At 33.9% G+C, this 25202-nt stretch overlaps 1 protein-coding gene across 2 annotated transcripts in view; it reads right to left on the minus strand.

Moving 5' to 3' along the window:
• Nucleotides 1-829: 829 nt before the first annotated feature.
• PPP1R1C (protein phosphatase 1 regulatory inhibitor subunit 1C) overlaps nucleotides 830-25202 on the minus strand; it is a 105369-nt gene continuing 80996 nt past the window's right edge. Inside the window, exon 5 of one of the 2 annotated variants that reach the window (XM_016149793.2) lies at nucleotides 830-1325. In XM_016149793.2, the coding sequence (XP_016005279.1) occupies nucleotides 1237-1325 (89 nt within the window). In that variant the 3' untranslated portion in view covers nucleotides 830-1236. The remainder of the gene's footprint in view (nucleotides 1326-25202) is intronic. The other variant, XM_016149792.2, reaches the window with a different exon arrangement.

Below are 25202 nucleotides of genomic sequence, written 5' to 3' on the forward strand. Positions count from 1 at the left end.
GGAAGAAGAGAAGAAGGAAGGAAGGAAGGAAGGAAGGAAGGAAGGAAGGAAGGAAGGAAGGAAGGAAGGAAGGAAGGAAGGAAGGAAGGGAGGGAGGGAGGGAGGGAGGGAGGGAGGGAGGGAAGGAGGGATGGAGAGAGGGGGAGAGAGAGAGAGAGAAAGAAGAAAAGAAAGAAACAAATGAAATGAGAGTATTGAGTCATACTTGTGACACTACTTATCAGTGTGTTTTGCATTTATTTTAGGGAGGAAGTATATTAAGGAAAATGATTATTTCTACTGTATTATCTTATAAACACACAATTGTCTTAATATCTATATTATTATATAAACTCACATTCAAAATTAAAAACAATAGTTTTATTTCTTTGACTCTTGATATTAAGATTCAACAGTGGAGTTCACATTTGCTTTTTTTTTTTTTCCTGTCTTATTTTCTCTTTTTACTGACTTTTGAGAAATCTTTTCATTTTTTTTTTCACTCGTGAAACATCTGAACCTCACTAATATCATCACTGTGGGAACAAAACTGGGCATTCCTCCATTCCCAGTTGTAGGGGAGATTTTGCAAATTTTATTTTAGATTTAGCACTTTTTCTTTCTTAATAAGTAGTAGAAATGCTAGGAAATCTCTCATATTTTAGAAAATGAAGAGAATTCTGTACTCTTTAAACAATTAACATGTTGTTGGAGGGAAAAAGATGTTTGATATGTAGAAATCTGGCATTTCTTTATCATTTTGAAATAAATACCATGTACTATTCTGTATACAGAAACATGATAAACGCAGTTCTTAAGTTTCATCAAGTATTCCTCCATAAGTTAAACCCAGACACACATTCATGTCTAAATGTGTTTAATATTTATTCTTTACTCTTAAATTGATGCTATTTACATGTGATTAGAAGGCAAACTATATTAGTAGAACATTAGGGAATAAGCTCCGCAATATTAAAGTTAGAACACTCACATGTTTTGCAAATTTCTATGTCATTAAAAAGAAAAATCACTGTACAATAAATGCTTGTTCTTTACTTGTAAGTGATACGGAACAATCTGTACTTAGTTCTAAAGTTCCACCAAGAGGGCTTCCCAGGAGGTGTACTGCTGCTGTACAGAGTGTGGAGAGCAGAGACGGCAATGCTTCTGGAAGTCAAGCAGTGGCGTTCCATGGGATATTGACAAAAGTGAATAGTTCAGTTAATCCCAAGAAGCCTTCTTGCTGCAGACTCATAATTAATGGTCCCACTGCCCTTCTCTCTCGTTTACGCCTTCTTCTTCTTCAGGGAATGCTGATTCATTCTGGCCTTTCAGATGCTTAACCCCTGAAATTATAAAAATTATGCTCAATTTAAGTAAAATTTATTTCTGGCAGATTTACTCCTTTGCTGCAAGAGATAAAGAAACCAAGTGGAAAGTTTTCACTGGTGTATATGTATTTTCTCCAAGAATCTTAACAATATAATCCTATATAAACCTTTTAATTTACTGAGGAATAAAAACACATTCAGCCAAATTTCCATTAGAGATGGGCTAGCTTTTATAATTTAATCTTCTCCATTAAAAATTACATCACAGCCCATTAAAAACCTGTTAACTAAAAATCTGCTCACAGGCTCTTATTGTAATTCTGATATTTCATTTAGTTCAAATATTTCTTTTGGCATCCCCGAACTCTATTACAACGAGAACCATGGAAACTCCTAGGAACAAAGGGGTTGTGTTTGCCATTTCTGTTACTTGTTAACAACAAAAGAATCACAATATTGTTATTAGAAATAGGAACATCCTCATTTAATTATGAAACTTCTGTATTCAAAATTCTTCAATAACTTCCCTCGCCACCTACAAAGAGGAAAAACATTGGCACACCTTTCCCTGCTGTACAGGCTTATGTGATCCTACCTCTCCCTACTATTTGGCCTTTTTTCTCACCAGACTTTCCTGCTTCTTCCTTCTACAGTAATTTACTCCTTAACAACACAACCTACTCTTCTACATTCCCTGATCACCCCAGGCTCCCTCAAGCCTCCATGCTTTTCTTGGTCTATTCTCTTTGACAAATAGCCTCTTTCTGCTCACCCAGTGGATAATCTCCCACTCATTCTTCTAGTCGCAGCTTGTTTCCTTTGTGAAGTCTCCTTAATTCCTCAGTAAACTTACCTAGATCTTTCTCATATTTCCCCCACTGCTCTTGGAAGACTTTCTTTTGTATCAATTATCTTATAGAAGTGTATTTGTTTACATAGAATTTTTATTAAAGCAAATTTCTCGATTTCAGGATTATATAGTTTCACTTTGTGGGCCCAGGCACAATGCCTGGCAAACAGTAGGTACTTATTAATACTTATTGCATAAATAGTTGATGGAATTAATGAAGTAAAAAAATTTGGCATATGTTTTGGGTTGTTCTACAATAATGTATATTTGAATTTGTTTTGAAAATTAATTTAAATTTGGAGTGTAAATCAGAAGGCAAATACTACATCCATACACGATCTACAGAATTATCCTTAATTTCACTGGGATCTATTCTGTTAAAACATCATACTAGCTGAACACTCTGTGCATATAGTGATGCTTAATATGGGAAATTTTATACATATTTCATATGTTAGAAATTGGTTTATGAGATTTTATAAGTATTACTGAAAAATATATTCATCAGAATTGAAAAATGAAAGGAAGTCACTGCTCATGTTTGCTATGAACAAAGAAACTGAAAAAAAAAAGTGTGAATTTGCATGAGGCTGCAGTTAGTAAGCCTCAGAGTGCTATTTGGCAAAGAATGACATCCCTAGGCTTGGTGAATTATCTTGCAAAAATATTTGATCAGTTGTAATAATATTTAAATACCTTAATTTGATCTGCAAACACACATCACTCACAATTCCTGATGACCCAAGACTGTAGAGAGATGTTTGTTTTTAACAAATGAAACTTACCTCATATTATTATAAATTACATGGGGAAAAACTTCTAAATGCTGGAGAAGGGGAAGGGAGTTTGAAAAGCATCCAATTAATCACTTTGCTAGAGGCTTACATATCCGAATCAGCAATCTTACAAGTCCATGGGATGAGTACCTGGACGGTGAAATTTAGACTTAAGGTAAGTGATTTGTTCAAGGGTATGAGGATAGTGTAGTTCTAATATAAGTTCTTACACACGATAGTCCCTTGATATAAACAAACAGACTGACTGAATGAATGATTGAATGAATAAGGCATAAAATTCCTTTGTCAGGAGACTCCAACTTATTTTCACTTTTAACTTTTTAGATGCTGACCTAGACTTTTCTAACATTCTCTAGGTTTTATTGTAGGTTTACAGTATCTATTAACCTGGCTTAGATAATCTTGGGAGTCTCTCTAAAATATTAAAGCACTATAATCATTTAGCTGTCTGCCACTCTCTTTCCTGAGCTGAAATTGTCCATATCTCCCTGGCTTTGCGAAGGATCTATTGCCTCCGGAGCCCATCCCTCTCCCCCACAAGGTGACTACAGAGTGCCAAAGTTGTGTTCAAGACAACTTTCTTTAAATTAGGGTTAGTAACTTAATGCCAACATTGATTTGTGTATATGTGGTGTTGGTTAAAACATGAAAAAAATCAGTAACCAAAATGTACAACTTACTAAACCATTAATCAACCATTAATCAACTTCCCATACTTGAGTATAGGTCTACTTACTTACCCCAATCCACATTTGATTTATTTTGCAGTACTAATGGTCACAAAGTTATAAAAGGCAAACTTTTTAAAGTAGAATCACTCACTTGGGCGAAGCTTGGAAGGTACCTTTTTTAGCTTTATTTGAGTGTGACATTAACTACTCCAGGTGAAAAGTTTTGATGAGGCAGTAGTTGGTAACATATCACAGAGCTGTTCTGCAAAACATCTCTAGAGAAACATGAATTCTTTGGCTCCCCAAGCAGTTTACACTAATGTCATCTTTCCATTGGATAATGGATGATTGGTTAATTTGTGTTTTAAATCTTTTTTTTTTTTCTATTAGAAATACTTATTTGGTTATGGATAAAACAATGCTGCAATTAAAGTCTGTGAGGACTGTCCAATAATTTCTTTTCCCCTATCCCCCTCCTCCTATCTACAAACACACATATACTTTGTTTAAAAATTTTCTTTGAACCCTCATTTCATATTTGAGTAATTCTGGAGGTGGAGGAAAATAACTTGGCCTGGGAGTGTTGATGAAATTACCAGAGTCTCCTCCTCTGCCAGGTGCTAATGAACGTGTAGGAAAATATCTCACCTGCACAGGTGCTGATTCTAAGGCACAAGGCAAAGGGCCTCCTGGAGCCAGAGTAGACTCAGCCAGCCCTGCACCCAGGCAGAAGACAAATGGCTCCCAAAAAAACACAATGGAGGTTCTTTCATCCGAACCAAAATGAACTCATGAAAAAGGGGACCAGGATATCCAGTATGAGTATGTGAAGGAATGAAAAAAAAAATAGACATTGAGTAAAGAAAGTAGACTGAGTGAAAGAAGAAAGGAAAAAGAAAAGAAATGTGTTGCCCCCAAACAGAACGTAATACTCAGGCTTTTCTCCATCTGCAGATCAGGAGCTTAAATGTGAGTTGGATGAAGTTGTGAAGTGATTGAGTGAAGAATTATGAATAATGAATGCACAGAGGGAGGCTTGCATTTGGCAAATCACAGGTCAATATGTTTTCCAAAAAATTTGGAGGAAAAAAAAAGGCAGGTTTATTACATGTGTAGGTGACACAAAACTTGGAAGAAAAGATGACATAATACATGATAATATTAGTATTCCAAAACGTTTGGCAGAGCTGGAATGACACCCTGAGAAATTAAGGTAGGGATAAATAGGAAGTTTTCTTTTTAGGAAGATTATTTTGATTCTAAAAAATGGAGAATTAGGGCAACCTAGGGGTTGCAGGTGACAACAATTTCAACATGACCCAGTAAAGCCACCTGCTTCTAGGAACAGTGCTCTTAGCAGTGTCGAGGGCATTCCTACCAGCAGAGTCAGCAGTTACGAGAGGTAACCACACTCCACCAAGCGTTGGTCAGACCCTTTCTGGATCCTGCTGCTTAATTCTGGGATCTGTATTTCAAGAGTTCCTTTGAAGAAGGTAATTGAGATTAAATGTCTTATGAAATCATTTTTCTAGAAGAATTGTATGTAAAACTGGAATTTTAGCATAGAAAAAGTGTAAAGAGGACAAAAGAAGCTGCCATTGTATTTCCAAAAAAGAAAGAAAATTTACTTATGTAGCTCTTGAGAGCAGAAATAAGGTCAATAAATGACATTTATAGGGTGAGAGCTGATTACAGTTCAATACTAAGATTAAAATTCTTAAATTTTTTTTTTTTTATTTACCCAGCATTAAACATGTGAGCCAGTTCCCATCATTGTGTGTGTTCAAGTCAAAGCTAAATTTTGACCTCTGAGGTGAGTTACAGTAGGAAACCTGCATTAAGTAGCAGGGTAGACTAACAATCTCACTGACCTTGTAATGTTATTAATCTACAAAGCAAATCTCTTTTTTTTTTCCTACTGAAAAATTTGCTCTGCTGTGAGTACTCCAAGTTACAAAAACCAGTTATAACTTCAAATGACACAAATGGCCCGAATCTACTTTTTAAAACTAATTCACATTGGGAGTAGCAAATGTAAATAGATTCTTTTTTTTTTTCAACCACGTTCATGGTTTTTTTTAGACTTTAGAAATCACTGTAAAGCCCTCTAAGGAATCTGTGGGTGGATTATAGAGAGCCTCTGACCCCTCTTAGAATTCTATTTATAGTTGTATTTGTGCTTTTTGGGGGAAGAAGGTTCATCCTTTTCAGCAGAATCTCAGAGGGATCTCTGACCTATAAATAGTTGCAAATATGAATCATAGTCTAATCTCTTGAATTTAAAGACGAAGGAACAATTTCAGATAGCAAAGTGACTTGCTTAAATTCACACAATGATCATTAGCTAAGCTGGGACACAAACTAGTTGCCCTTAATTCCTACTGGGGGCTGTTCATCAGATTCACTAAGACTCAATCTTCCACTGTCATCAATCTTTTTTAAGGTTACGACCTGAGGAAAAATTTGGTGACTCAAGATCACAAGGCCCTTTACATTATCAAAGTCTTTCAAAAGATATTACATAGTTGATAGATTAGATGTGAATTTTCAGTCTTTGTTGTTGTTATTGTTTTTAATAGAATTTTGAACCAGAGAGATGTAGAATTTATCGTTGCCCAGGAATGTTTCCAGAATAGAACCAAATTACGAATAATGTTTAGGTTATTAGAAAAGAAGCAGTCTTTCTGCTGTGCTCAACCTGGGCCTGGACTCTGGGGGACACAGAAATTATATTATGGTCTAGTCTGTGAGATGAGACATAGTAGTCATCAAGCAATACAATGTAGCCATCAAGCAAGTTAATATAATAAAGCACCCCCCCACATACACATACATATACACACTGTGTATTAAGCATGAGAGAGACACAACTACATATCAGATGAGGATGCAGGTCAAGGGGTGATGGTGTGCACATACATGAAGTTAATTCAATGAAGACGTGTTGTAAACCAATAGAACATACAATGCATGTGGAAAGTTCTGATACGGGAAAGAAGAGCTCCAACTGGGGAGATAGTAATCTGGGCAGCCATTTATTGAGAAATACACTGGCTAGATTAAGAGAAAGAGCAAGTCTGATTTCTATATGAGAAAAATATTTACAAAATACATTAGTTTTCTGAAAGCCTACTATATATAAAAGAGTAATTTCAACAGCTCTGCAAAGATGGTTTTCTAATGGTTCCTTGTGTTTTAACCCTCAAATTGTATCAAAGTAATCATGCTAGATAAACTAGAAAAATATAATTTAACCTATAATATGGTACAACAAAGATCCTCAGTAAAGGCCCATCATCTCTCAGATTAAAAATGAGCTTTATATTTCCCAAAGTGCTTTCATATATATTTTGTTTAATCTTCTTGTCATTCATTTATTATGAATAGCTATACATTAATACACTGAAGGTCATAGAGATCAAATGACATTAATTTGAAGTAAATTATATATATATAGCATAGTTAATCTCTGTTCTAATATAGTAACTGGTCCATTAAGATAAACTGCAAGATCATTTCACTTAAATCCCTATTACTTAGAGAAACATTTCTCTGCAGGAGAATCAATGTGTAATATGTTTCTCTCTTCATAATACATGGGAATAGGGGCAGCATGTTTATTTAATATTCATAAATATTATATATTTTATGTATATTTTTACCTATTACATATTTTACCAAAGCTGGTACCCCTAATGAAGCTTTGGTGAAAGATATAGCAGTGAATACAGAGAAGGTAGGGGAGGAGGTACACGTACATACTATTGTTAGAAGTGTGAATTCAGATAAAATCTTTGGAGAGCAATATAGTCTCACTTATCAAAATGTAAAGTGCCCACTTCTTTATCAGTAAGTCCGAGGTTGGGGCCAGGCAAGAATATATATGGTTGTTGTTTTTTTTTTTTTTTTTTAATTTTATAAGGATCCTGTTATTTGGCCTAGTGTGAAAATCACTTTGATAGGGTGAGTGCCTCTTTTACTCTGTACAGCCAAGTGCCCTTCTTATACCCCTTTTTCTTCTAAGTTAATGCATTTTTCATGAACTCAGAAGTACAGTTAAATTTTTAAGCCTACACATAATGGAGCTAAACTGTGTTGGGCAATTTCACTTTAGAGAGAGACAGATGGCTTCCTGGCCTGTAAGACTTGCCAGCCATTGCTTAAACACAATAGCATATCTAAAATAAAGAATACATCAATGAGCAAAAGTCAGTGGTTAGCCTTGAAAGCACTAAAAAATAAGATAATAAAAGGAGAGTTGTATTCACAGCCAAAAAAGCAAATACTGTCCATTTTTTAAGCATGTCCACAGAAGGATGCCTTGTGCTGGCATTTTCGAAGGCTCTCTCTCCCAGAAAGGGTATTTTCCTTTTGAAGAAATGGTCACTGCAGGCCGCCATAGCTTGATGCCAGTATAGGCCCAATCACATAACCAAATCATCCAGCTCTGAGTCTAAGTTCACTGAGAAACCTTACAATAACAGCAGAGCTTTTTCACAAGAAGAAAAGACCCTGACTGGACTTAATGATAGCTCACGTAGTTATTGGGGAGAAGACCATACCACGCAGATGAAACAAGAACTGCAAAGGCTTTATGGAACATACCTGCTGTGGTCAAAGAACAGCAATGAACCTGGAGTGTCAGGAATGAGGTGTACGATGGGTAGCAGTAGAAGGTAAGCTCGGAGAGAGGAATGCAGAGGGGGAAGAGGACCCTGACTATGCAGGACTTTATAGGACATTATAAGAGTTTTGGCTGTTATTCTGGGGAGCCACAGGCAGGTTTACTTTTGTTTTGTTTTTTTGTTTGTTTTGTTTTTGTTTTCGTTTTTTGTTGTTGTTAGAGGAGCAAAACGATCTGATCTACATTTTCAAAGAATCACTCTAGGGTCCAGGATGTAAGGAGCTAAGAAGTCACTACTCTGTTCTAACAAGTAAAAAGCTGCACAAGCTGTAAAAAATAACTCTCCTTAGATCCATTAGAGAAGGTCACATGGCAAACTACTGCCAAGATGTAGAGAGACAGACAGGTGAATACAGAGAAATACAACTTACTGGAGCAGAAACCCACATGCAAAAATATATTCAGGAACCAGTAGGTAGGAAAATTTAAACTCATAGCTGGAGGCTCAGTGTGGACAAGACTGAGGGAATGGGGGATAGCCATATGGGCCCTCACACTTTTGTGAATTTCACCTCCTTGGGTTCTATTAGTTTCTCACAATGAAAATCAGAAGAAAATCTCCTCAGGCTTCCTACAGAGAAGACGAACAATGGCCATTTTCAAAAACAGAGAATTCTGTTCTTAACAAGGTCAGTCTCTCTGAGGAGAAACTGTTTTACCCCAGCCTCACCTTATGAGGTTTTATCAGAGACTCACCTACCGGCGGCGGGGGGGTGGGGGGGGGATAATTCCAACCTCCCACTCCGTGAGTCATTCTGTCCCACCTAAAGGGGGAGGGGGATACTGAGAAGCACTGGTGAAGTTCATAGTCCACAGACACAGGCTCAAGAAAAGACGGACACCTAATTATAGACTATACAACGCTTGTTCCCACCCTCACCATTACATCACTAAATGTCTATTTACCACATTTCCTTTTACCCAGTACATTATGTTCACCTTTCACAAAAAAATTACAAGGCATTCTATAGGCGAAATACAGTGTGAAGAGTTTGAACACACATCAGAACCAAAGTCAGATATAGCAGGAATATTGAAATTATCAGACCAGGACTTTTTTTAAACTATGAATAATATGCTAAGGACTTAATGGAAAAAGTAGACAATGTGCAAATGTGTAATATAAGCAGAGAAATGGAAATTCTAAGGAAGAATAAAAAAGAAACACTAGAGATCAAAACTGCTGTAACAGAAATAAAGAATGTTTTTGGTAGGCTTTTTAGTAGACTGGACATGGCTGAGGAAGAATATCTGAACTCGAAGATATGACAATAGAAACTTCAAAAACTGAAAGCAAAGAGTAAAAAGACAAAAATACAAAACAGAATATGCAAGAATTGTGGGACAACTACTAAAGGTATGACATACTTTTAATGAGAATAACAGAAGAAGAAAGAGAGACAATATTTGAAGCTATAATGACAGAATTTCTCTCTAATTTATGTCACACATAAAACCACAAAGAAGCTCAGATAACATCAAGAAAACTACACCTAAGCATATCATGTTCAAACAATAGAAAATTAAAGATAAAAACAAAAAACAAAACAAAACAAAAAATACCTGAAAGAAGTCAGAGGAAAGATTTACTTATATAGGAACAAAGATAAGCATTATATCCAACTTCTCAGAAACTATGCAAGGAAGAAGGGAGTGGAGAGAAATATTTAAAATGTTGAGAAAAGAAAAAAAAAACCACCAAGCCAGAATCTTGTACTGTCTGAAATTATTCTTCAAAAGTAATGGAGAAATAAAGACTTTCTCAGAAAAACAAAAATGGAAGGAAAGTGTTACCAATAGACTTGCCCTTCAAGAAATGTTAAAAGAAGCTCTTTAGATAGAAGGAACATAATATAGGTCAGAAACTTAGATCTACATAAAGAGAGGAAGAGAATCAATAAAGGAATAAATAAAGGTAAAATTAAAACTTTAACTTTTATTCTTAATTAACAAATAGCAGTTGTTTAAAATAATAATAGCAAAAATGTATTTAATTATTTATGCTAATGTCTATATATTTTGTATATATATATGCTTATGTATGCTTACATATAAGTAAACTAAATGATAGTACTGATTCAAGGAACAGGAAAAAGGAATAGGATTAACTTGTTATTTTAAGGTACTCATACTACCTGTGAAGTAATATAGTGTAATTTGAAAGTAAACTTAGATTAGTTGTAAATGTATATTGCAAATTCTAGGACAATCACTAAAAAAAAAAAAAATGAAGTATAAGTGATATGCTGAGAGGAAAAATGTAATGATATAAAATGCTCAACTAAAACTATAAAAAGCAAAAAAAGAAAAGGTGGAAGACGAAAATAGGAACAAAGAACAAGGATAACAAATAGAAAGCATGGTATTTATTAATCCAACTTATATCAATAATCACTTTGAATGTCAGAGATTTAAATGTACCAGTTAAAAGATACATTGTGAGGGTGGATCAAAAAATAAGACCCACTATAGATTGTCTACAAGAAATTTATATTAAATGTTAAGACACATAGATTTAGAGTAAGTTGGTGGAAAAAATATACTTTGCTAATGTTAATCAAAAAAAAAAAGCAAGAGTAGCTATATTACTTTCAGACAGAAGCAAGGAAAGATATCAGAGATAAAGATGAGCATTACACCTAACAAAACTACAGTTGCTATAAAACCTAATTCTCTATAACTTTAATGACTGAAACTTGAAGGGGATCAGGCATTATACTGACAAAAATCTTACAACCATGACCATCGCTTTCACATAAAAATTGTAATCGCAATTCTTAGTGGGCTTCAACATTTCCTGAAAGATCTACTTTATTTTTCTGTGTAAGTTATCCTTAAATTATTTTATTCCTCCAATCTCAAAACAAAAAACAAACAAATTAAACAAACACAAATAACCCATACCTTCCTCATACTTAACTGATTTTATAGAGAAAATTGAATCGATTATTAATGAATTGACAACAATATATCTGGATCTATACCCATATTTCTGCCTTTTCTCATAGGACTCACCTCTTACTTTTCACCCCTCTTTTTCACAATATCCCTTCCCCTTTCAAGGAATGCTCCAAAAATTATAAACTCTCTCTTGCATCAATTTTTTCCATTCTATGAAAATATTCCCATAACCACAAAAACATGTTTTACTATCTCTCATTTCAAAAAATCCCCTCTAGCTATTGCCCCTTCTCACTCCTTCTCCTTTATAGCAAAACTTCTTACAATATACTAAATAGATAATATCACTTTATAACTTCTTAACCCACTCCAGTCAAACTTTCATGCTTATCACTCCTTGGTGTGATATTTATTTATTTATGGACTTGTAGTATTTCTCCTCAGTATAATGCTATTAAAATGGTTCTTGTCAAGTTTCCCAATGGACTCCATTTGGGGAAATCCAGAGGTCAGTTCCACACCCATTTTAGATGAAACTTGGCAACATTCAACATGATTGGTCACTTCTCTTTGTTAAAACACTAATTTGACCTCAAGACGACTAGCCCTCTTGTTTTCCTTCCTATTACTCACTGGCTACATGTTCTTGGTCTTTTCTGCCAGGTAATCCTTTTCATTCTTACCCCAACTTGCCAACATGTTCCAGGACTTGGTTATTTTACTATTTATCTACTTCCTAGGTAATCTCATCCAGAACTATTGCTTTAAATATAATCTATAAACGAATTAATTCCAATTGTATATCATCGAGTCTCAACCCCTCATCTGAGCTCAGATTCATACAATCTGTTGGAAATTGTATTCTGATTTTTGGATGCTTAATAGGCACCCCACGCTTGGTATATCTAAAACCTGATTTTAATTCTTCCCCTGATCTTCAAATAAACAAACAAACCCAGACAAGCATCTGTCCCCTACCAACCTACTCTTTTCTAAATCTTTTTTATTTTAGTTGATAGAACTTTCTCTGGCCCAGTGTATTTTTTTTTTTTTTTTTTTTGCTTCCTTTTGTTCTTTTCATACTCTTTTTCCAATGCATGGCCAAATTTTGTAGCCTCTACATTCAAAATGATATACCAAACCTAATCATTTTTCATCTAATCCATTGCTACTCTCTACCTAGAGGTCCTTCTAACTGGTCTCTCTACTTTCTCTCCTTCCACCCTAACATTAATTCCCCAAATAATTTACAGAATATTTTTTTAAAAAACAAATCAAATTACATCACTCCTCCGATGAAAACTTTTGATGACTTCTTATTATCTTAAGAATGAAATTCCAACACCTTATCATAGACTCATAATCATTAAGATCTTTCATGTTAAATCCTGTCTACTTCTGACCTTATCTCCTTCCAAACCTCTCTTCACTTGCTTAGCTTTGTTGGTCTTTTATACACAGGCCTTATACAGCCTTATACACACAGGCCTTGTCTTCCTCTGCATTCTCCACTGAATTCCTCTTCCTCTAAGGGACCCATTTTCCTTGACCTCATTTGGCCTTTCAGGTCTCTGCTCAGATGTCATCATTTCAAAGAAGCCCTTACTGACCATCTCATCTAAAATATTCCACATTTCTTTCCCTTACTTTCTATCTAAATACCATGATTTATCTTATTTTTTCCTTCCTTTAGTGTACTTATCACTCCTTGGTGTGATATTTATTTATTTATGACTTGTAATATGTCTCCCCACTATAATGCTAACACTATGAAATCAGAGCCAATGTATTGTTTTACTCACTGATTGATCAGCAGAGCCTAGAACAATTTCTGAACACTGTATGCTCACTGTATTATAAGTGAAAAAATGACTGACTTCAATCGCATTCATTAAAAATATTTCCTATTCAAAGTAAAGTTTTAAATCTAGTTGAGTTTTTTTTTTTTTTCCAAATAAAGAACCTTCTACCCAATCAAGTTAAGTCACATCTCCTATGATAAGCAGAAAACTTGCACAATGATTTTGGTCTGGAGTTAGTTTGTTCTTCTCAGTCTCATATACTATTTTAGATTATAAATTAATGATTGTAATTATGATTAGCAATTATGATTCTGAAATTTCACTCAGTTCACAAAAACATTCAGTAAATCTTTTTTTTAATTAATTAAATTTTTATGGTGACATTGGTTATGGAAATCTAGTAAGTTTCAGCTGTACATTTTAACAGTAAGGCATATATATATTTACATTGTGTGTTCACATTCAGTAAATCTTAACGATGGAAAACAGGAAATGATATTTTTCCTAGCATATAATGTTGCTCTGTTCACCAAAGAGTTAATGAATTCCATTTTGGTGGATGGCTTTCACGACATAAGTGACATTAATGAATTTGATTAAGTATTTTAGCCCCCTCAGTTATTCTTCTGTTACTCATTTTTTTTTTTTTAAGAATGATAATCCTAATGAATTGATAGTTACATCCGGTCTCAAAATCCTCTAGGCTTTCTCCGTATCCTGAGGCTGTTTTCCTCTACTTTCCCTGAGGATGGTCTCCATTCCATTGGCTTCTCATTACCAGCTTGCTGGCCGCCAGGAAGCTTCTGAATGATATTGTTCTGCAATTCATCCTCTACCTGACTCAAGGACATGGAGTTCACACTCTGAGCATTGCAACTGTTTTTGCTCTGACCCTGCTTTTCTGTTCAATTTACCATTGTTCTTGTAGGCATTCCTGTTCACAAGCAGGTTTACTCTATGATCAGTGCTTTAAATATTAGTAATTTATTGCATTGCCATGGGCCTCTCTGACCTACTTTCTTTGATTTGCTGCCCAATAGTTGGTCTGTTTTACTTGTCACTCACATATAAAGTCAAATCTCTCTTCTTTTTACATGGATATTTAACAAATTCTCTTTAGCTGAGCTGATACCATTTCTTTTATTTCATGTTGTTCTTTTAAAGTTTTTATTAAGAATACTTGATCCAAAGGAGTGATTATATACTCAAATTCTATGAGGAGTAGCAATTTTATATAGTTTACATGAAGGAGAAAAATATTAATATAAATTTTGCTTAAAATGATATTTCTACCTTATAAAATGTTATTTCTACCTTATAATATTCAAATGTAATAAGAAGGGGGAAAAGTTTTCACTTACCAATTTTACTTAGTTTCTCAACACAAGAACCTCTTACCTATGAAATTTTTTTAATGCCAAATTTGAAATCCCCCGACCTTCTCAGACATTATAAATTAATTGCTCTAAAATCATGGCTTTTGAATTTTCAGAATTTTCTCTTGAAAGGGAGACTATTCTTACTTTTGGTGTACATACACTACATTCAATTTACAAAAATTTATAACCACTTTTGTATTAGAAAATTAATAAAACTATTAGTAAAAATTAATGTAAGGTTTTTTAAAAACCCATATTGAATTTTATTTAAACCTATAGTCTGAGAGGAAGAATTCTCTTCAAGTATGTTTTAAGATTATCATACCCCAAAGGGATATGAAATAATTTCAACTTTTTTCCCAAACTTACTGTGTATTTGGTCTACTTATCTTTTCTTAGATATTTACTCTATTTCTCCCTCAAATAATAGAATCTATTTTGAGAAAAATAGATATATATATGATAAGAAAACCAATCAGATTTTTAGAGATAAAATGAAATCACTGAAAATAAATAGCACTATTATTTAAGTCTGATACACTATAAAGAATTTCCAAATTTACTAATTAGAAACAATCTCTAATTTACTTACACAAGGAAGCAGAATCTCTCTCAGAAGATGCAAGAAGGATCATTTGGCTATGAACTCTTATGCAAAACTGGCCACAAATTAGACTTTTGATATCGCCAACTAAGTTTATATATACAGTAACAGATATATTTATTGACACATATGAAAATATTTTGTTAAAGTGTCTCTCATAAAACTTCACACACTGATGATTACTGGACCAAATTACCTGGATCATACCATAAATTATTTTTTTTATAAATATCATAATTATGAATAGCCTAATTATGTCATTGTAAATTTTGTTTTGTTAAATGAAAATAATTACAATTGCATCATTTTTGCAATTCTATTTTGGCATTCCTTCATTCTTTGATATAGGGAACTTCATTATAGACCTCCCCCCCTTGACTTCCATGAGGCCTTAGTACAGAAGTTATACAAACCAATGGACATGGAAGTACGGCCTGTGTTCCCACTCCACTCCCTTCTAGTCTCCTTCCCCCATAACTATAAGCCTAGAGAGCTGCTTTTCCTTAAGTAGCTATATTGCTTTGGAAAAGTGCTTTTTCTCAAATATAGAAGCATGAGATTTTATCATTGAAAGAACTTTAAAAGGTAGTATTAAATTTAAATGGTAGTCTAAATGCCTCCCAACACACATATATGCACACATGCTCGCTCACACACCCACCAGTGGCAGTACCACAACCACCATTATATTAAGATTTGGAAACCAAGGCCAGTTTTCTGAAGTCTCACAGCAAGTAGCAGTCATTCAATCAAGAATACAAGTCGTCAGATTTTTATTCCATATTCTTTACATTGTACCACAGCAGCACACAGAGAATGAATAAACTGCTGGTCCCGGTAGTCCCAACAGAGTTCCCTTTCCTGCTTTCTTTTACTCAACCATGATCTGATTGCCTGAATGCCTGTACAAAACCACTAAGAAGTAAAATGTATTTGGTTGTAAGCGGAAGCCATGCTCTTCATAAAGATACTCTAATGGATGTTTGGTAACATTCAAGTGAACTGTTAGTATAATAACTTAAGCAATTATTTATGGAATCTGCTTCTATAAACTGACCTAAAAAAAAAAAAAAAAGACACTAGTAGCATTGGTTCTACATATTTTCAGATCCAAATGCCTTCAGATTCAATTTTCATAACACCATTCTTGTTTATAATTGGAGGCTGAATGTTCTGGAAATTCACCAATAGTACCACTAGAATAGCATTAGAAGGGGGAAGAAATAAGGTATAAGTTTCTAAGGAAGGTTTGTTTATTTCTCAACAAATAACGTAATCCCCCAGATATTTCTGTTTTGTTCTTTACAATGAGTATCTATTGTTTAGTCTTCTTGGCAACACTGTCTACCTTCTTGTAGTGAATGACTATTCTCCCCACTCACCTTCCTTCTCCCTACTCCAAACATGGCATAACAAATCAGCTCTGCCTGGTTCTAATATCACTCTGCCCACACATAGCGCAACTTGCAGATGAAACGTCAAAATTATCACAACTGATTTCATGCTTTCCTTGGTCCCGAAGTAATAATTTTATTACTACAAAGCACTGAAAATTTATAGTTAGCTCTCACAGTGTAGAATTTTAAATAACCAGATAAAAGAATTTGAGTGATTCCAAAAAAATCTTTTACACAGAATTGTCCCAACCTAGGTTTATAATGCTTAAAATTTTGTGTTTTCTCATATTAAACATTTACTTTAATAAATTATAGAGAAGACATACCAGATATTGAAAAACATAATATCATAACACATTAAAAACAATCTTCTAAAGATTCTAGAAAAATAGTAAAAAAAACAAAAACAAACAAAAAAAAAAACCTCTTTTTTAAATCCTCTAATAAATTAGCTCTTGTGCTCCTTCTTTATTTTTCAATTTGGCTTTGAAAATACGAATAAACAGGATCTATAATTCTATAATTTTATATATATATATAATTATATATATAATTTTATATATATATATATATATATATATCCCCATTCACTTAATTTATACTTGCATTATAATCACAACCAGTTCTAGGTAAAAGTAATATTCATTTTAAGTATGGCTTGCCCAATCTTCCCTATGGGGTATCCAATCCATCTTAGAGTATAAAATTGCCTTGAAGGTTTCATCCTGTTTTTTCCTTTGCATCTTCATTCCATATTATCAATATTTATAGTTTTAACACTAGCTAACTTAAAATGAAGCTCCATTCTGCCTTCCATGTTATTTTCCTGAGATTAATTATATTATCCTGTATAATACTAGTAATAGCTTATTATAGCACTTTTCAATTTTTCAAAGCAAAAGCATACATATTGTTCTATTCTTAGCATAACACTGTAAAGTCAGAAGGTTTACTTTTATTATCCCCGTTTCGCAGTTGGAGAAATTGTGTCCGCCAATAATGAAATGAATCACCCAAGATGCCTTGTCAAGTCAATATCAAAACTAGCACCAGAACTTAAAATTCCTGAATTCAAATCTAGTTATTTTCCCATGGAAATGAGAATTCAATTTCTCATTCCCTCTGAGCCAAGATTTCATTCTTCTAATAACCAACTATCTTTGGTTAAAAAATCTTCCTCCATTCCTTTGCAATATAATATGGTGAACATTTTAACAATCTTTTTTTTCTAAAGAATATAGGTCCCTCTATCATATCTCCAAGGAAAAGGTCAAGTAATGGCAATTTTAATTCAGGTGTCAAGAAAGGCCATGCAAGGTGGAGATGATTCGGGAAATTAGGACTTTGTACTGTTTTTCACATCTTAATATTTAGATAGGTTCCTCTTCTCTGCCTGTTTATAGGACTGACATTACTTAGAAATAAGGCAGACAGTAATTTCAAATATTCTGAATTGCTTTTCCCATAAATTATGGAAATGTTTTAGGAATCCCAACATCTCCTGAACTACTTCCCACATTAATATTTTTGCAACATGCAACATCGAAAATGACCTTTGTCCTGCTTTTTTTCCTAGAAAATATCATCACCAAAAGAATGTAGAGTCATATTACATTTGTTGAAGAATCAAATTTCTTATGTTTTTTTTTTTCCCCCCAACAAAATTATTTTAGGGAGCTTATTATGATCTCACAATTATTTTTAGATATTTGTTCTTAGTTTAATACTCCATATGCAAATAACTGTAGATTAGTGTGTGCCAAGACAGAACAGTTTGTACCTTTTTGTTACATACCAGATATCATCATAAAAAGCCATCTCCATCATATTTGAAGAAAATCCAAAATAAATGAGCATTTTTCCCTATTTCCATTACTCAAGAAATCTCCAGATTAAAAAGATATTGTGTTCCAAATATACATTTGTAAGGTGTTTGGGACTCAATCTACTTTTCTATAAGGACACATGTAACAATGTGAGGAATTTTGTTTTGTTTTTCTAGGCGACCAACATGCAAATCCTTCAGAAAAAAAAAAAAAAAGACCTACATTTGCTGTTGCGATAAACCGATTTGTAGTGAAGGCTATGATTTTGGGGCTTGTGCTATCAATTGGAATGTAAAATTCAGAGGAAATTATAGAGTTATTATGCATATAAAAGAAAAGAAACACTTTTTCTTTTGGAAGAGAAGAAGGGAAGGATTCAGCAGGAGCTGGGTGGCTTCTGGGGGAAGGGAGGAGAAAGAGAAAACACGTGTGAAGTAGAAGAGACCTGAAAAAAGAGGGATGTGCATTTACCTTGAAATCATTGGCATTAAGCCCTCTCCTCAGTTTATTTTGTAAAATTCAGTAATTTATGCATTACTATTTACTCATGTGTGAAACTTTTTTGGAGGAGCAGGAAGAGAAAAGTGAGAGAGACATAATTGGAGCTTCATGATAATTATTCAGGGAAGGCTTCAAGATCTAGAAATGCAAAATCACAGATCCATTTTAAGCCAAACCAAGACTGGTTTTGTTTCTGTGACCAAATACATTTCAAGTCACAATGGGAGGTGCCAAAAACAATTTCTTCAAATCCCATCGATTCCATGGAAAGGGTAAAGAGGTAAACTAAGCACTCTTAGTTTTGGTAGTAAAGTAACTTTTTAGTCTCATATCAATTCACTCAAAATTAGTATCAGGATGGGGCAGGGAAGACAGGATTCTCAGTCATTTGTTCTATGTATAAATGATTCCCTAACTGTTATGTTTTCTATAATTTACTTTAAAACACATAAGAATAGAGAATATATGTGTGAATATATGTGTATAGAAGTATGTGTAAGTTTTATGTATCCCTTAGGGATGAGCGATTAAGGACTAACAGTTTAGGGATAGTTTGTTAACATTTGAAGGACTCTAATGAAAAAACCTACTTCAGGGAGTACCATATGTAACTCCAATAAATACCAGAAAGTTTATTAACTAGCATATAATATGCTAGAAATAATTTTTCTTCAGAGAAATGAGTAGTGTTCAAGGTGTGTCTATTGGCTACATACATTGAAGAGCATTTGTATTTGTACAAATAAGGTTTAAAAATCTAGTAAACCTATTAAGATACATTCTTCAAGTGAAACCTAGTCTTACTATTCCAATCTGTTCTGTGTGCACTCTTTGTCACCTGATTCTGACTAGAAGTTTAAATTAATCCTGCCACTAGGAAAGTATACACTTTGCCTTGAGTAAATCTTTCATAGGAGGTCTGTGTTGGAGAACTTGAAAGAACAGATGGCTGAGATGCATTGGGATTTCAGAATTTGTATGGTTTTGAGGGAAGGAACTGGTTGTTAATAAATGTTTGCATGTATGGATAGATTAGGAGCCAGCCATGCTGATTATCTGAAGAAATAAATCGCAGTAAAGGAAACTAAAAGTAGAAAGGCATAGACACTGGAGAGAGCTTGACATACTTAAGAAAAAGGAAGAGGGCATTGAAGATAGAAAATAGGAGTGCATTTAAAGCCAAGTGGAGGCTTGGAAAGGGGCAGTCAGGACATGAACAGCCAGATCATCTAGGGCCTGATTAGCCATGGTGAGAAGTTTAATCTACAGACACACCTTGGAGATATTGCAGGTTTGGTTCTAGATCACCATAATAAAGTATCATGACAAAGTATGCTGTAACCTTTTTGCTGGTGGAGGGTCTTGCCTTGTCTGTAGAAAAAAAAAAAAGCAACATCTGTGAAACACAATAGAACGAGGTATGCTTGTGTTTCTAAGTGTATCAGAAAACCCCATGGAACACAAATTACTTGTTAGTTGAATATGATCAATATTATGGGTTACAGACATCTGACTAAAAGGTTAGACAGGTAACATAAATGGATGAAGCAGCTATACTATAAAAAATAATAACTCAAGTTCAGTAATAAATGGCAATTGACAGTAGACTTAAGGATTAAGGACACCACAGTGAATGGGGAGGACTTTGACAAATAAAGATCACATGATTTATCTTGTGAGCCGACATGCTAGAGGAAGGTGGCGAGGGGAGAGGTGATTGTTGTCATGCAGAGATCTGATTCAAGTGATGCCACATCTTCTTGCTTTCCAAGACAAGCCATACATCTGAACTTTGCATTAATTCTATGTTTAAATGAAACTATTATGTGGGATAAACAAATCATGAATTTAAATGGAGCTCATGGGCTTCCACGGATAACCTCTGAACTGTATAGTAAACGCTTAACTTTTAGTATGTATGAAATCTCCCTTCACTTTAACTTTCTTATAAATTGCAGATTATTAATTAATTATTCCTACTTTGCATGTAAAAAATATAAAGCTTTTCAAGCTAATTCCAACGTTTAAAATTCTATATTCCTATATATTTTTTTCAGTCAACAAGTATTTGAGTGCCCATCATGTTCTAGGCATTTGAAATATACAAATGAACAAAAAATAAAGATCTCTGCTCTTGTGAACTTTATAAAGTCCTGGGGGGACACTTACATTTAAAAAGTGAGAGAATAGCAGGAAATGAAAAAGATCAGAGAGGAGATCGAGGCTGGAAAGGTAGAGAAGACAAGTGATAAATATGACGAATACATGAATTATATAGTAACGTAGAAGATAATCAGTGCAATTGAGAAAAGAAAAATAAGAGCAGGATAAAAGGGTTTGGAGAGGTGGTGGTCTTGGGAGGATTTCCACGCACAACCCTAAGCCCAATCTCTTTTGAGATCTGCCGCTCCCTCTATCTAGAACTTAATCCTGTCTGCTCTCTTCTGCCTTCTTTCCTTTGTTTATAAAACATATTCCTGTATCTCCTATCCTAAAAAATAAGCAAGCAGACAAAAATCTACTCTAACTATGCATATACACTTGCCTGTGTCTCATCCTTTAAGAAAGAAGCTGTCTACACTGTTGGTCCCACTTTCTCACTTCCTGTTCATCCAACCACCAACTGCAATAGGATTTGCACTTCAATTTCTTTACCAAAACTATTTCTAGATGACCTTTAATTGGCCTAACCCAATAGCTTTTCTTAAACTTTAATCTTATTCACCATTCCTCAGCCTTTGACATTGTTAAATGTTCACTCTTTCGTGAAGACTCAACTTATCTTGGCTTCTGAGATATAATTCTCCTCCTGATGGTCCCCTTACTAAATTTATTTAATCCTACTCTGTCTCCTTTGTGTTCTATTTTTCTGCTTGTACTACCTTGTTAAATCTTAGTATTCTCCCAGGATAATTTATTCCTTCTTTAAGATCAGAAAAACTCCTTCACTAATATAGGAACCATACACTCAGTATATCTCAAACTGTGCACTCATTTGTTCTCTTTTAATCCTAATTTTGGTTAACTGCTTTGAATATTTGTTTCTGGAAAGGAAGGTAAAATTTTTGAACAAGTTCATCTATCCTGGGAAACAGACCGACTATTATCATTTTAAAATTTTGAAGTTTTTATTTTCTAACTATTAGTTTATATTCTCATGTAACTATGAAGACAGTACATGTGTTAATAGAGAATTTAGGTATTGAAATTTTAGTTTGCAACTTTTCATATTATGGGAAACTTACTAGTTATCATCTAAAAACATTTGACTTTCAAAACATAATGCCTAAATTTATTCTTAGAGTAATTAAGATTATATTGTCATTTCTGGAAAATTATGCTTGGAACATTTTTATCTATTCATCCTTGACTATCTTTTCAAATAAGATTCATTTTAAATATTAAGAACAACATTTAAAGAAACTGAGTTTATCTAATTATCAGAGGTTAGAGCAGAACGCAGTTCTTGTCTGGTTTTCATCTGTTATAAATAGCAAATGTCACACAATTTACTACTTGTTTACAATTGAACAAGCATCCTTCACCAATAACTCCCTTCAGTCTTGTTTTAAAGGAGGTGCATTCGACTACATTGGCTCATCTCACACACATGCACGCACACACAAAGTTCAAGAGAATTGTTTAACAGTAATATGACATAACGTCAGGTGGCAATATGAATTTGACTATGATTCCAAATTGCTACCCAATCGGAATTAGCATATATCTTTATACAAGATATTTTTATTGGATAGGTTTGTTAAGTTTCCATAACAAGAATGCCCAAACGAAACATACAGCACATATACTAAATATGTGCTGTATGAGAGACTAAATATTTACATTTAAAATGATTTACTTTTGGTCAGGCATTCAACCAAAAAGCAAATTTGAATCTATAAATTACGAAAATGTGAATAGTAAGAGAGAATATACTATAAGCATGTAAAAATGGCAGTACGATTCATATTAATTTTATATTTAATTTATATTAAATAAATATAAATTGTATAAAAATATTTTTGCTATTGGAAGATAATTCTTGACACAAAGGAAAACTAAGGAGACTTATTTACCTAGAGAATAAAACTACTCGATCTAATTTTCAGAACTTGATATGTACTGTTATTCATTTTAGTAATAGAAACATGTATGACTAAGATTACCACCAAATTACTTAGCAATAGAGTGATGATTATTGTTGTCAAAGAAAATTGACATCTGATTATCTATCATGTTACTCTTTGAGTATTTTTGTATACTTTAAATAATATTTACTTTATGCTGTGTAATGAAAATGAGACTTTATATATAGAAATATCTATACTTACTTATGTTTATAAAAGGCAAAAAAATAAATAAATGTGAGGCAAAATATACAACCCACAAATAATTGTTAAAGAAATTAAAGAACTACAGAAACATTTATCTCAAAACTGTCAAATTTTTACATTTCCTGGAAAAAGGCGAGCTTTTCCAACTTGGAAATAGCAAATGATCATGCTTAGACTTCAAACAATTTAAGATACCAAAAGACTTGTGGGCCAGTCAAAACCATAAGTGAGAATTAATCTCTTGCTCTCACTACCCTTCTAGACTATTGCTGAGTGGGAGTGATCTTCAAGGATTTGGTTTTCTATCTACCTAATACTTCAAACCAGAATTTACTACTAAGAGTCCTTTCTGTGGCAGTATTTAGTTGTTTTCGGGTTGAGATAATGTAAACAGCTGGGATCTATTTCAGAATTGTCTGGCTCCAGCTGGATATACCTTTGGGGAAAAAAAAAACTGTTGTTTAGAGATGGATTTTCACTCTAATCACGGAATTTAGTTTACAAAACTGAGACATAAATGGTGTTCCTGCACAGGGACAGTTTGACCTGGTTGTCTAGAAAGAAGAAAACCCAACTGTTTATTTAGCCCTTTTATCCAGCATTTAAGATTGTCTCACTATTTAAAACTCCTAGAGATCTAGTTCCCATTGGGATTTTGCTAAGATATTGTAAATGAATTTAAATAAGAAATGTTGTGTGCACCAAAAAATAATTCTGAATCATTGAAATGTAGCATGTTTATAGCATGCTTGCTACAGAGTAAATCTATTAGTAAATTTGTTGTACTACATTAAACCAAACATGTAGAGCTAAGGAAAGAACTCATTACTAAGTAGTAGCGACAAAGAAGTAATGAATGTAGTTGAAATAGTCACACAACTTTTCAGAGCAAGAGGAATAGAATGATAAGAAAACTGCCAAACTTCAGTCAGCCTTGTTGATTGTCAGCCTCTGCCTACTCATGGGAAATCACATATATTCCTTGGTTATAGCTTCACTCAATATCCCCATCACTTTGACTGTTACCCACAAACTCTGATGACCATGCAGACAGATAAACACTGCTTATGGGACTGCTATGGATGAACATCAATAACCTTTCTCCAAACTTTATCAAACTGTGGTTTCTAGTTTAGTGAGTTTACAAGTTTCTGGAAACTTAATTGTAGACTAGAAATTTTCATTAGCAAGAGTCCCACAAACATGTGTGAAGTATTTTTCAATAGGCTAAAATCATGGTGGTCAGAATCTGCTGAGAGTAAAGTCCCTGAGTAGGAAATGGAGAGTTGTTACAAAGTTTGTTTGCATCTTTACTGGTCACTTCAGGAAACCACAGAGACAAAATGTTCAAGGCAATTGCCTAAGATATCTATCTATAAAGCTTTAAATTTTCCATTGGATGTCTGTCTACAATAAGAGAATGCATGTAGACTTTTAAATTTTATAAATGTTAGGGGGGAAAACACTCAAAAAAGTTAAAAGCAACTACTGAGAACCACCAGAAAAAAATTTATCACTTAAAAGATAGTCAACAATATGATGGATGATTGAATAAAGAAGACATGAATGATACAGATATACAGTGGAATATTACTCAGGTATAAGAAGAGATGAAATACTGCCATTTTCGACAACATGGATGGATCCTGAGATAATCATGCTAAGCGAAATAAGTCAGACAGAAAAAGTTGAAAATCACATGATATCACTCATATGTGGGATATAAATCTAAAAGCAACAAACAAACATGACAAACAAACAGACTCGTGGACATGTTCAGTAGACTAGTGGCTACCGGAAGGAAGTGAGGTGGGGAGAAGGGAGGTAGGTGGGAGTAGAAGGGGTTAAATATGTGGTTATGGAAGGAAATCTAACTATGGGTGGTAAACACACAATGCAATATATATATGACATACTATTGAATATCATACTTGAAACTTACATGATTTTGTTGATCAATGTAACCCCAATGATTTTTAATAATAATACAAAAAATAAAAATAAAATAAAAGATAGCCAACAAGAAGAGATTATTTCTCCCCAAGGATGGTAATAACATATGGACGAGGTCACTTTAATGGCATTGTGTGCAGTACAATGTGCTTACCCTTGCTCCATTGCCTAGCCTATAGTCATGCCTGTGGGG

The sequence above is a fragment of the Rousettus aegyptiacus genome, unplaced genomic scaffold, assembly GCF_014176215.1.
Source record: "Rousettus aegyptiacus isolate mRouAeg1 unplaced genomic scaffold, mRouAeg1.p scaffold_m13_p_2, whole genome shotgun sequence".
Taxonomy (NCBI): domain Eukaryota; kingdom Metazoa; phylum Chordata; class Mammalia; order Chiroptera; family Pteropodidae; genus Rousettus; species Rousettus aegyptiacus.